This window comes from Mustelus asterias, chromosome 23, assembly GCF_964213995.1.
Source record: "Mustelus asterias chromosome 23, sMusAst1.hap1.1, whole genome shotgun sequence".
Taxonomy (NCBI): domain Eukaryota; kingdom Metazoa; phylum Chordata; class Chondrichthyes; order Carcharhiniformes; family Triakidae; genus Mustelus; species Mustelus asterias.
Genome location: NC_135823.1, coordinates 20000935 through 20014861, shown reverse-complemented (window position 1 = coordinate 20014861; position 13927 = coordinate 20000935). Strand labels below are relative to the sequence as shown.

Below are 13927 nucleotides of genomic sequence, written 5' to 3'. Positions count from 1 at the left end.
TTATCATCATGTATACCTCAATTTGATCTCCCCTCATTCTTCTAAATTCCAGAGAGTATCGGCCTAAACTGTTCAATCTCTCTTCATACGACAAACCCCTCATCTCTGGAATCAATCTAGTGATCCTCCTCTGAACTGCCTCCAATGCCACCACATCTTTAGTGAAATAAGGAGTCCAAAACTGTGCACTATACTCCAGGTGCAGTCTCACCAATGCCTTGTATAGTTGCAACAATACTTCCTTACCTTTATATTCTATTCCTTTAGCTATAAATACCAACATTCCATTCACTTTCTTTATAACCTGCTGGACCTGCATTATCCAATTGGATGATGTTTGACTATCAGTCAACTGTTTTTTCTGCCCATTTTCAATATTTTTATATCGGGGAAAGAGAAATGTTCAAAAAACATGACAAAAAACCCCAATAATTTTTAACGTCCCGATGATTTTTCTCCAGGGTTGCCCACAGCAGTGTCCTGGAGATTGATCTTCAATCCCTGGCGACTCCAGGCCCGATCCTGGAGCGATATTCTATTCTCCCAGGATAAGGATACCACACAAACTGCTGCTGCAATCACTTTACAGTAATGTCCCTAATGGACATTCAGTCTTGTCACTGATGTTACAGTGTGGCAGAGGCACCAGATTCCATCCCGGTGGGGGTTCTGGTGATATCTAGACTACTGAATATTAGCTGGCAGCAAAAGGAGACTGCAGGACACCTTGTAACTTGCAGGTCCACTCCACCACACCTTCCCCACCCCCACCCCCACCCCCGCCCCGCATACAGGTCAACAAGGCATTCTTCATATTGGTGGGCTGGAATTTCTGGAACCTTCTACAATATTGTCAGAGTCATAGAGCCATAGAGATTTACAGCACGGAAACAGGCCCTTTGGCCCAACTTGTCCATGCTGCCCAGTTTTTACCATTAAGTGAGTCCCAAATGCCCACATTTGGCCCCTATCCCTCTATACCCATCTTACCCATGTAACTGTCTAAATACTTTTTAAAAGACAAAATTGTACCCGCCTCTACTACTACCTCTGGCAGCTTGTTCCAGACACTCACCACCCTCTGTGTGAAAAAATTGTCCCTCTGGACACTTTTGTATCTCTCCCCTCTCACCGTAAAACCCATACCCTCTAGTTTTAGACTTCCGTACCTTTGGGAAAAGATGTTGACTATCTAGCTTATCTATGTCCCTCATTATTTTATAAACCTCTATAAAAAAAGTCCTTGGAGATTTAAGTGTCTGTAACCATACTTCCTCCCTTCGCTGCATTATCTTCCTCACTGTGTGAACAGGAGAGATTCTGCTGTGAGGAGCTCGACCATATCTTTCCCCTTTATTTATGTAAATGAAATAGAGCATGAGTGGGTAGCACGGTGGGATAGCGGTTAGCATTGCTGCCTCACAGCATCAGGGACCCGGGTTCAATTCCAGCCTTGGGTGACTGTGTGGAGTTTGCATTGGCCATGGTAAATAAAAATAGTTGGTGCAGATGCGATAGGCCAAATGGTCCCTTCTGCACTGTAGGGATTCTATGAGTGAAGCCACGGCTGGATAAAAGAAGTTTAATTGAATTGAATTATAAAAAAGACGAACGCATCTAGTTTATACTGTGAGGGTGTATACGTTTCCAGTTCTATGGTGAAAACGGTAACATGTTAGAGGTATGTTTTTTTCATACAGTGATACCAATAAGGTGTTCAAAGCCACTGTGCAGTCCCGGTACATGAAAACATTGCCAACTCTAACACCGCCCCCAATCCGGCTTACTGGACCACTCTTACTACAGGTTAGTAGGAGACCATCCATCATCAAGAAAATAGCAAAATACTGTCGATTTTAGAAATCTGAAATAAAAACAGATAATGCTGGAAAGACTAAGCTGCTCAGGCAGCGTCTGTGGAGAGAGAAACCGAGTTAACTGGGGGAACAGTGTGCTGGGTGCAAAGAGAGGGAGAAGGATTCCATTAATCTGGTACTTTCCACCATAGTAAGAGTTTTAACAACACCAGGTTAACATCATGACTTTCCACCATGACAGGATATCTCAAAGTGTTTTATAACTAATAAATACTCTTAATGAGCAGTCACTGTTGCAATGTAGGAAACATGCAGGCGGCATGGTGGCACAGTGGTCCTTCGGCCCATCATGTCTGTGCTGGCCATGATGGGCCGAAGGACCCGGGTTCAATTCTCGGCTTGGGTCACTGTCTGTGCGGAGTTTGCACATTCTCCCCGTGTCTGCGTGGGTTTCCTCCGGGTGCTCCGGCTTCCTCCCACAGTCCAAGGCTCATGCTGGTTAGGTGCATTGGCCATGCTAAATTGACCCTAATGTGAGGGCAATTAGCGGGGTAAATGTGTGGGGTTGTGGGGATAGGGCCTGGGTGGGATTGTGGTCGGTGCAGATTTGATGGGCTGAATGGCCTCCTTTTGTACTGTAGGGATTCTACAACATACAACACTACGGACCAAGTGCTGGAAAAATGGGATAGGACTAGTTAGGTATTTGATGGGCAGCACAGACATAAGAACATAAGAACATAAGAAATAGGAGCAGGAGTAGGCCATCTAGCCCCTCGAGCCTGCCCCGCCATTCAATAAGATCATGGCTGATCTGAAGTGGATCAGTTCCACTTACCCGCCTGATCCCTATAACCCCTAATTCCCCTACCGATCAGGAATCCATCTATCCGTGATTTAAACATATTCAACGAGGTAGCCTCCACCACTTCAGTGGGCAGAAAATTCCAGAGATTCACCACCCTCTGAGAGAAGAAGTTCCTCCTCAACTCTGTCCTAAACCGACCCCCCTTTATTTTGAAGCTGTTCCCCCTAGTTTTAGTTTCCTTTCTAAGTGGAAAGAATCTCTCCATCTCTACCCTATCCAGCCCCTTCATTGTCTTATAGGTTTCTATAAGATCCCCCCTCAGCCTTCTAAATTCCAATGAATACAATCCCAATCTGCTCAGTCTCTCCTCATAATCAACACCCCTCATCTCTGGTGTCAACCTGGTGAACCTTCTCTGCACTCCCTCCAAGGCCAATATATCCTTCTGCAAATAAGGGGACCAATACTGCACACAGTATTCCAGCTGCGGCCTCACCAATGCCCTGTCAGACATGATGGGTTGAAGGACCTCTTTCTGAGCAGTAAAGCCCTGTGACTCTAACTACCTGCCTCTCTCCCGACCACCAAACCTCCCCACAACCCATCCTACTCCCTCACCTTACCTTCACAGAATCATGGAATCCTACAGTGCAGAAAGAGGCCATTCAGCCCATCATGTCTACACCGACCACAATCCCACCCAGGCTCTATCCCCATAACCCCATGCATTTACCCTGCTAATTCCCCCTGACATTAAGGGGCAATTTAGCATGGCCAATGCATCTAACCTGCACATCTTGGGAGTGTGGGAGGAAACCGGAGCACCCGGAGGAAACCCACGCAGTCACGGGGAGAAAGTGCAGAATCCACACAGACAGTGGCCTAAGCCAGGAGTCAAACCCGGGTCCCTGTTGGTGTGAGGCAGCTGTGCTAACCACTGTGCCACCGTGACACCCTTCTCTCCTATCCTGTCAAAGTTACTGGGACATTTAAACCAATTAGGCTTATGCAGACGCTACGACAACGGATGAATGAACACCGCTCGACAATCACCAGGCAAGACTGTTCTCTTCCTGTGGGGGAGCACTTCAGCAGTCACGGGCATTCAGCCTTGGATCTTCAGGTAAGCGTTCTCCAAGGCGGCCTTCACGACACACGACAGCGCAGAGTCACTGAGCAGAAACTGAGAGCCAAGTTCCGCACACATGAGGACGGCCTAAACCGGGATGTTGGATTTATGTCACATTATCAGTAAACCCCACAGCTTGCCTCCTGGACTTGCAGAATCTCACTAGCTGTTCTGTCTGGAGACAATACACATCTCTTTAACCTGTGTTTAATGTTCCCTCCACCTACATTGTCTGTATCTTTAAGACCTGGCTGGCTGTAGGATTCGCATTCTGTAACTTGATTTTGTCTGTTTGCACTGTTTGAGAGCACATTTCCACTCCATCTGACGAAGGAGCAGCGCTCCGAAAGCTTATGGTATTTGCTACCAAATAAACCTGTTGGACTTTAACCTGGTGCTGTGAGACGTCTTACTGTGTTCACCCCAGTCCAATGCCGGCATCTCCACATCACATTTAAACCTACCAGGTTCCAGCAGCTAGTCTCCTAAATTGGGGGCATGGCTTCACTCAGGTGATCCTGCACTGCACTGAAGGCCTCCAGGAGAGGCTCCACTCCACCTTTCTCAGCAGGCCCCACATGATGGTCTGGCCGAGAAATGTGGAGCTCCAATCTAAGGCAAGAAAGGAGGAGTGGAGATAGCAATCCAAAATGACTGCCACTCCACAGAAGATTTGGCTCAGTGTCGTTGATTGAAGGGTAAATATGGCCAGGACACCAGTCCGTTTTCTAGACAGTGCAGTGGGATCTTTGACATCCACCTGACCAGGCAGATGGGATCTCAGATTAAGGTCTCACCTCAAGCAGTGCAGCACTCCCTCAGTACGACACTTGCATGGGTCGTGTGTGAAATGTGCGGCACAGTGGTTAGCACTGGTGCCCCACAGTGCCAGGGACCCGGGTTCAATTCCCGGCTTGGGTCACTGTCTGTGTGAAGTCTGCATGTTCTCCCGTGTCTGTATGGATTTCCTTCGGGTGCTCCGGTTTCCTCCCACAGTCCAAAAGACTTGGTGGTTAAGTGCATTGGCCATGCTAAATTCTCCCTCAGTGTACCCGAACAGGCGCCGGAGTGTGGTGACTAGGGGATTTTCACAGTAGCTTCATTGCGGTGTTAATGTAAGTCTACTTGTGACATTAATAAATAAATACAATAAAATGAAACACACACACATACATGCACTCACGTGTGCTCATACTCACACACACATTCACATCCTCAAAATCATACTTACATATCATAGAATCCTACAATACAGAAGGAGGCCATTTGGCCCATCGAGTCTGCACCGACCACAATCCCACCTAGGCCCTATCCCCATAGCCCCATGCATTTACTCTAGCTAATCCCCCTGATACTAAGGGGCAATTTACCTTGGCCAATCCACCTAACCTGCACATCTTTGGACTGTGGGAGGAAACCGGGGCACCCAGAGGAAACCCACGCCGACACGGGGAGAACGTGCAAACTCCACACAGACAGTGACGCAAGCTGGGAATCGAACCTGGGTCCCTGGCGCTGAGAGGCAGCAGTGCTAACCACTGTGCAACCGTATGCACACTCATATGCTCCTACACACATAGACACACGCACTTGAAGTTCAGGCACACACAAATACAGATTAACAGTAAAGTTTATTTATTAGTCACAAGTAAGACTTACATTAACATTGCAATAAAGTTACTGTAAAATTCCCGTAGTCGCCACACTCCGGCGCCTATTCGGGTCAATGCACCTAACCAGCACATCTTTCAGAATGTGGGAGGAAACCAGAGGAAACCCACGCAGACACGGGGAGAATGTGCAAACTCCACACAAGCCAGGAATCGAACCCGGGTTCCTGGCGCTGTGAAGCAGCAGTGCTAACCACTGTGCCACCATGCCGCCCCAGAGTGGGGAAGGACAGGTTGGCTAAATTAGAATTCAATGGAAAAAGGTAAAAGAATATAGAGTTTGTGACTGGGCTGGCTTCAGGCTAAATTCAGTCGTCACAGTGCTTCTAATTTGAAGATGTAGATGGCTGAGACGCTGTTCTTTGGGAGTCGGTCGTGTTGAATTGGCTTCTTTTAAGAAATCTCGATCTGCGGCAGGGTGTCCTGGGAAGATCACAGTTAGGAAGCTGATGTGACCTTGTGACTGTCAGAGGAAAGAATGATCTTTCTCTCTTTTCAAATCACACATGGAATGCAGTGAATCGCTGCTTCAGAACCAGACAGACCCAGTGCTGAATCCCACCTGCAATCCAGATTAGAGGTTTCCAGGCATAACGCGGGAAAAGTTTTATCAGAAGCAGAGAGGTTCTGCTACACAGGAAAAGCCCAGCCCAACATTGCTCCTTGCACTGCATCTGGACACACCTCCGGAGTAGTGGGAACTCTGGCCACACCTAACTTTGCTTGATTTTTATGGCGTTAGTATTTTCAAAGCAGGTGGGTTGGAGAAAAAAAAGAGGCAGGGGGAACCCCCACCTAGGATTTCCCCCTAAGCTGCTTGTCCTCAGTTCTGCTGCGAAGAGATGTACTTCTAACATGCACCAGGGCAAATCGTCATGTGACCTTCCTTCTCCAACTGCCAAGGGAATTTAAAAAAAGACATTGTCCATGTGTTCCAAAGGTGACTCGATTAGCTCATGCCAAGGGAGCTAGCTTAGCCACGATCCTGTTGTCCAAGTGATACGTCTAAGATCCAACTCCAACAGTTGACTATCTCGGGTGATTGCTCTAGATGCCTTGCTAATTAGACAGGAGATGTGAGTCCTTCACACTCCACCAAAGGAATTGTCTGGTATTCTCCCAAAAAAGTGTCGAATTCGCATAAAAATGGGAGTAACTCCCGTTGGCTTTTTAGCAGGATTTTCACATTGAAAACCAGTGGGTGGGGCCTATTCCCACTGGAGAGGCCGGCAGCATAGCGCTGAGCGGGCTACTGCACATGCACCGATCTGTCAGTGCCGAGATCAGCGCATGCATGGTAGCCCCGCACTACCAACCTCCTGATCACTGGCCAGCCCCGTGACCCTGCTCCACTGCCCCTCTGACTCCCCCCTCCCCCGGCAGTCCTGATCTTCCCCACCACTCCAACCTCCCCCACCCTTCAAGGGCAGCCCCGATTCCCCAGGCAACCCCCCCCCCCCCCGCCACCCTGATGGCCAGCCCCTTCCCTCCCTCTGCTACAAACCCCACTGCAGAGTGGTAGCGGGACTCTTCCCCCCAACCCCACCGATCTCCCCCCATAAAGCTCTGCCCTCCAAAAGGCCCTGCCCCCTTTGGTTCCGCCCCCTCGGCATTACCCAATGCAGTGCCAGGGGGCCAGGCTGGCACTGCCATGCTGGCAATGCCCAGGAGGTTCCCCCTTACCCCGGGCCTCCATGGCCTCCCTTCACTCCAGCAGGGCCAGGCTACCTGTTCCCCGTTGGTAGGGATCTGTTGTAAACCCCGCTGGAGTGGACCATTCCTGGCGGGGGTGGAGAGGCTAGCAAGCCAGGAAACTTCAGTCCACGGAACTGATTAGCCAGGATTCTGGCCCCGGAGACACGTGGAGGCCGTGGCGCCCAGCGAGAAGTCTGTGTAACAGCCTTTGTTGATGTCTGGAGCAGTGCAGCGGGCTGGGAGAAACGCTGCATTGTCTTTGATGGGTTTGCAGACAGACTGACCCCACTCCGATGACCTGGAACGAGGAACGTACAGTAACGCAAATTGGAGCCGGCCATCTTGGGCTCTGAGTTCAAATCACTTTAGTCTCATATGTTTAGAAAAAGGTCTCTTTTTAAAAGTTCGATTCAGATTTCTGACTGATAGACTGATAGACTGGCAGCACAAAGCTCACCTTCATGGCCATTTATTCAGAAAGCATCTTTATTATTTGATCAATGAGGCAACATATTATTTATTTGATTTGATTTGATTTATTATTGTCACATGTATTAGTATACAGTCAAAAGTATTGTTTCTTGCGCGCTACACAGACAAAGCATACTGCTCATAGAGAAGGAAAGGAGAGGGTGCAGAGTGTTACAGTCATAGCTAGGGCGCAGAGAAAGATCAACTTAGTGCGAGTTAGGTTCATTCAAAAGTCTGATGGCAGCAGGGAAGAAGCTGTTCTTGAGTTGGTTAGTACGTGACCTCAGATTTTTGTATCTTTTTCCCGACGGAAGAATCATAGAAACCCTACAGTGCAGAAGGAGGCCATTCGGCCCATCGAGTCTGCACCGACCACAATCCCACCCAGGCCCTACCCCCACATATTTACCTGCTAATCCCTCTAACCTACGCATCTCAGGACTCTAAGGGGCAATTTTTAACCTGGCCAATCAACCTAACGCGCATATCAAGGTGGAAGAGAGAATGTCCGGGGTTCGTGGGGTCCTTAATTATGCTGGCTGCTTTTCTGAGGCAGCGGGAAGTGTAGACAGAGTCAATGGATGGGAGGCTGGTTTGCGTGACGGATTGGGCTACATTCGCGACCTTTTGTAGTTTTTTTGCGGTCTTGGGCAAAGCAGAAGCCAAACCAGTCTTTCTGTCTTGATCCTGCCTCTCTGGTGCTATTTATAAGCTTTAGATAAGTCTTGGACTCAAACCTAGTTCAATAAGTTATGGTTTTGTTTGCAATCGGCACTGTCAACCTTAATCTGGACTTATCACTAATACAAGTTGCTCGCATAATTGATGGCAGTGAGTCTTCAAGTATCAATATTAATCAGCTTCCTTGTCTGTAAGCAGCAGAGCGCCCGAGGTTTGAGGAGCCTCTTTCACAGCTTACTGAGCAACCCTGAGTAAAAATGTCACTCATGAGTGGATTTTATCTTCTGTGTTTTGTCTGTTTGTCCTTGACAGAAACAGAGCCTGATAAACCTGAAGGAGCGGAGTCGCAGTCGACAGTCCAACACGCCATCCGAAGCAGGGAGCAGCAAATCAGAGTTCTCCACTGTGAACAGTCAGCAGAGCCCAGTCCAGCTGCAGGAGATTGCCACGGGCATAAAGAGCATCTCCGTCATCGCGGCAAAGCGTCGGAACCGAGCCAACGTGGCAGACCCAGCATTGGCACCCACGGGAGAAAAGGGAAGGGGCATTCCGTCCATCTGTCCAGTCGAGGAAAACGAGGGGGGTCCAGGTCCGGCGGACGCAAGGAAGAACGCATTAAACATCGAGGTGAAGTCTGTGGTGAACCTGGATAACCTGGCGGCTGACATGGGAGTGATTGCCTTCCGGAAGAAGCAAGAGTTCGGCAGCCCCCCTCCCCCCTCCCCACGTGAGTCTTGCGCCAAGATGAAAGGTGTGAAAAAGGCGGGACAAAGGGAAGATTCCACTGAAAGGATCGTGACGAAGAAACAATCCAGATCATTCGAAGGAAACTCTCAGGGGGTAAGATCTGCTGGATATCCAAAATAGTGAATTAAAGCTTCAGCGTCATTGTCCTGAGTGTGATGACGATGGGGGGATTTAAATCCCTCATCAAAATGCAAATATATTGGCCGGGATTCTCCCAAAATAATTCGAAGTGTCAAATTCACGTAAAAACTGGAGTAAATCCCGCTGTTTTTTTGGTGGGATTTTCGAAAAGAATCTCCCACACTCTGAACACTGCAGAATGCCTCAGCGCAAATCACATTGAAAATCAGTGGGTGGGCCTATTCCCGCTGGAGAGGCCGGCAGCATAGCGCTGAGGGGGCCACTGCGCAGGCGCTGAGGGAGCCACTGCGCATGCGCTGAGGGGGCCACTGCGCAGGCGCTGAGGGAGCCACTGCGCATGCGCTGAGGGGGCCACTGCGCATGCGCTGAGGGGGCCACTGCGCATGCGCTGAGGGGGCCACTGCGCAGGCGCTGAGGGGGCCACTGCGCAGGTGCTGATCTGTCAGCGCGGAGACCTGCATTGCAGGCCTCCCGATCTCTGGCCAGCTCGATCGCATCACTGGCCCTCCACCCTCCCTACCCCCACAGCCTGATCGCTGGCCCCCCATGCATGCCCGCGCTCAGCCTCGAACCTCCCCCAGCCCCGATCTCCGATCCCGCCCCCCCTATTTCCTTCCCCCCCCCCCCCCCCCCCCCCAATCGTGGCTCCCCCTCACACTGGCAATCCCGAATACCTCGCCCAGTGCTGACCCTCCCACTTCAGCCCCAACTCCCCCTCCCACCCCGCCCAGCAGCCTGCCCCCGCCCCCCCACCTTGATGACCAGCCCCATTGCTGGCCTCCCTCCCTCTGTCACTCAGCCCAAGTGCAGCGTGGCAGTGGGACCCGCCATCCCCCACAGATCGCCCCCCCCCGGAGGCCCTGCCTCTTTGCACTGCCCCATGGCGGGGGGGGGGGGGGGGGGGGGGGTTTGGTAGAGAGGCTAGCAGGCCCGCACACTTCAGTCCCAGGCCCTCTAATCACATTTAAATTATATTGAGATTCTCATTATCGTAAATATGCAGCTTTGCGCCAATTTCCAACGCCAGAAATCCGGCGCTGGATGACCCGCTCGTTGCCGGACACCCAACGTGGATCCCGCAGATTGAGCCTAAATCTCCCGACCCGCTGCACTAAAAAATCAGCGCAGTGGGATGGGAGAATTGCCCCCAATATTCCATTTCATACAATCGCTACAGTGCAAAAGGAGGTCATTTGACCCATCGAGCCTCCACGGGCTGCCCAGCAACAACCCTACCCAGGCCCAATCCCCGTAGCCCCATGTATTTACCTGGCTAATCCTCCTAACCTAGACATCCAGGGACACGAAGGGGCGATTTAGCATGGCCAATCCACTTTAATATAACTTAACATTCTATCAAAGCACATCCAAGCAATGTCATACGATAAATCACATTTTAGCCAGGCAATTATTTGATGTGGGTAAAGGCCAGAGGCTAATCCAGTGATGTGTCAGAAACAGCATTGAGTGAATGGATCAGCCATTGCTTTCTTTCGGATGGTAGTGGTTGAGGAGGGATTGTTTGCCAGGAGAACTGAAGTAAAAAAAATCATTGACTTATATATTTAATAAACTTGAGGGAAGACTTGTGGTCCCAATATTTATGGAGAATAAATCAGAGCCTAATAACTAAAGGCTTGATAGATTTGTAGCCTGGTGTATGACAGATAGAGAGAGGCTGGTTAGCTTTGATTGCTGGAGGATGCTGCAGAATAATGCCAACAGTGTGGGTTCAATACCTGTACCAGCTGAGGTAGTTTTTGAGGCCTATACCTCCTTGCCTTACCCCATAGTGGTATCATGGCATAAGCCATGATTAGTAACCCTCACTCGATGAGGACATTACATGGAGAGACAGTCAGATAGGTGATGGAAGGGATGTGATTTATGATCACACAAAGATGCTGGTGTTTCATTAGAAAATCCCAGTGTTACGACAACCACAAAGGACAGAGGGGATCGTTAAGGAGGCACAATGCACTGGAGGTATTCTCCTCATGGTCTTTGTGGAGTAGGAGCTCCCTTATTGAGGGATCCACACTGGGCGTCCGGCCCCGAGCGCGTCTCCCAATGCCGGATTCCCGGCACCGTCAGCTCCACGCCAGAAATCAGACTGAATTCTCTGGGCCCGCTAGCCTCTCTGCCCCACTCCCTCCACCCACCATGGCAATGCCAGCCTGGGCCCTGGCACTGCTCCCTTATTGAGCGAGTGGAGGCTTGCCCAATGGGAAGTGAGCAGCAGAAGGTTAAAACACTGTTGCCAGACCATTATTATAGGCCCCCAAGATACTGACTTGCTCGCTATAAGCCACGGGTGTTTTGGTTTCCAATAAAGGGTTTCTGGTGATGAGAAACTGACTTTGGCTGAATTACTACACCCAGTATGTCTTCATACCTCACTGACCTGATCGATTTCTTTGATTGAGTTGATCAAGTTTGTAAATTGAGGCAGTGTACTTCAGTGCCCCAGAAAACCTTCAATAAGGTGGCTCGGTGGCACAGTGGTTAGCATTGCTGCTTCACAGCTCCAGGGACCTGGGTTCGATTCCCAGCTTGGGTCACTGTGCGGAGTTTGCACGTTCTCTGCGTGGGTTTCCTCCGGGTGCCCCGGTTTCCTCACACACTCCAAAGATGTACAGATTAGGTGGATTGGCCGTGCTAAATGATCCCTCAATGTCCCAAGGTGTGTAGGTTAGGGGAATTAGCGGGATAAAAATATGGGGTTATGGGGATAGGGCCTGGGTGGGATGCTCTGTGAGAGAGTCGGTGCAAACTGGATGGGCTGACTGACCTCCTATTGCACTGTAGGGATTCTGTGATGAAGGTGCTGCTCGGGGATGTCTATTAGGAAAGATTTCCTCATGGGATTGCTGGATATATGTGATGGAAAATAGGGAATTGGTTGTAATTCTGTAGATCCTGGACCTTAATAAATGGGAGTGGGACCCCTTGGGGCCATGTCACAAGTGGTGGCTCCCAGGCCTCTATGCTGGGACGGTGGACCATCAGTAATATGAGAAAGTGGAAGCATTCACAGTTTTACAGACGGGAGAAAAACTATGCCCAGGAGTTTGGGATTTGGAACAATTAAATAGGCTAATTTAGCTATTTTAGGGGAATAGACTCTGTTTGGCAGATGTCTTCTATGAAAATGTTTGTGTTAAAAATTGATGCGAGGAAAATTCCAGGCCAAACTACAGCAGGAACTTGGGGTCATAAACTATTCATGAAATATGACCAGGCCATTGGGAAAGCAAATAGAGTTTCAGATGTTGTTACAACAGTGGAATATAAAGCTACAAATTCGACATTAAACCAGGCTTTGTAACAGGTGCAGTAGAAGAATATGTCCAGCTTTGATCCTCGTGCATGGCAGAGTGCAGCATAAAGTGCAGAAGAGGATAATGAAAATGATATCCCAGCTTTAGACTGGTAATATGGGGGAGGCACGGTGGCACAGTGGTTAGCACTGCTGCCTCTCAGCACCAGGGGCCCGGGTTCGATTCCCAGCTTGGGTCACTGTCTGTGTGGGGAGTCTGCACATTCTCCCCGTGTCTGCGTGGATTTCCTCCGGTTTCCTCCCACAGTCCGAAAGATGTGCTGGTTAGGTGCATTGGCCATGCTAAATTCTCCCTCCGTGTACCCGAACAGGTGCCGGAGTGTGGTGGCTAGGGGATTTTCACAGCAACTTCATTGCAGTGTTAATGTAAACCTACTTGTGACTAATAAATAATTTTTTTCTCAATTAATAATTTTAAGGAGGCACAATGCACTGGAGGTATGTTCGTTGTTGAAATGAAGGTCTATAGAGGGAAGCTAATCGGGTTTGTCAAAATGAAGAACTGATTAAATTCAGTTCAAACAAAAATCTTCAAAGGCTGGAGATGTGAGAGAAGGAGAGAAAATGCTGAAAGGACTCAGCTGTCAACACTTTGCCAGAATTGATTTTTGTCAGTTGGGGTGGATAGGGACTGTAGCACTAAGGGGCGTACATTTAAAACATATAGATAAGAAGTGAGTTAGCTGTTAAGATATAACCCTTTTCACAGGAAATCTTTGTCCGCTACAGCACTGAAGTGTATAGTAAGGATCGGTTGCCTGCAGCCCAGATAATTTGTCTTAACGGCCAAGGAAAGAAACTTCTTAGTATTTTCCCCCTCCAGCCTTAGTTTTTTTCTGTGGTTTTCCCACCTCTCCTATGAGGTGATTGTGTGACTAAGTAGCTGAATTTGACGGTGGCAATAGTGCCAGCATCATTTTGGGGCAGATTGGGCTTGATGGTCTAAACCTTTCTCCAGCTTTAATCTTGTATCTGCTTGTGTGAGTAACTCCTCTTCCTTGAATACCATGTGTGGCGGACCTCAGTTGTGCCTTTGTCCTATATGGACCACCGTTGTGTGTGCTTGTCATACCTGGACACATCCCCTTCCAGTTTGGTTCCTCCCCTCGGCACCTAGTATAAAGGTGGCTGTCTCATCCCCCTTGTTCAGTCCAGGTTGGTTATTTGTTGGGATCTGCTCCTGATTCTGTTGTGAATAAAAGCCTACACTTGTATTGGCACATCGGTAGTCTTTCGCCTTATTGATAGCGCACCACCATGCGAAATTTAACATCCAACTACAAAGATAGATGGCACCTCCATTTAGTTTTATTCATTCATGGGATGTGGGCATCGCTGGCTGGGCCAGCATTCATTGTCCATTCCTAATTGCCCATGAACTGGGTGGCTTGCTAGGCCAATTTCAGAGGGCATTTGCAAGTCAACCAC

The 13927-nt window shown here is 49.2% G+C and overlaps 1 protein-coding gene across 3 annotated transcripts in view; it reads left to right on the top strand.

Moving 5' to 3' along the window:
• The window catches only part of LOC144510550 (kinesin-like protein KIF19), a 187372-nt gene that overhangs the window by 157308 nt on the left and 16137 nt on the right, over window positions 1–13927 (top strand). For all 3 annotated transcript variants that reach the window (XM_078240072.1, XM_078240071.1, XM_078240073.1), the window contains 2 exons: window positions 1701–1806; window positions 8584–9111. In XM_078240072.1, coding sequence (XP_078096198.1) covers window positions 1701–1806; window positions 8584–9111 — 634 coding nt within the window. The remainder of the gene's footprint in view (window positions 1–1700; window positions 1807–8583; window positions 9112–13927) is intronic.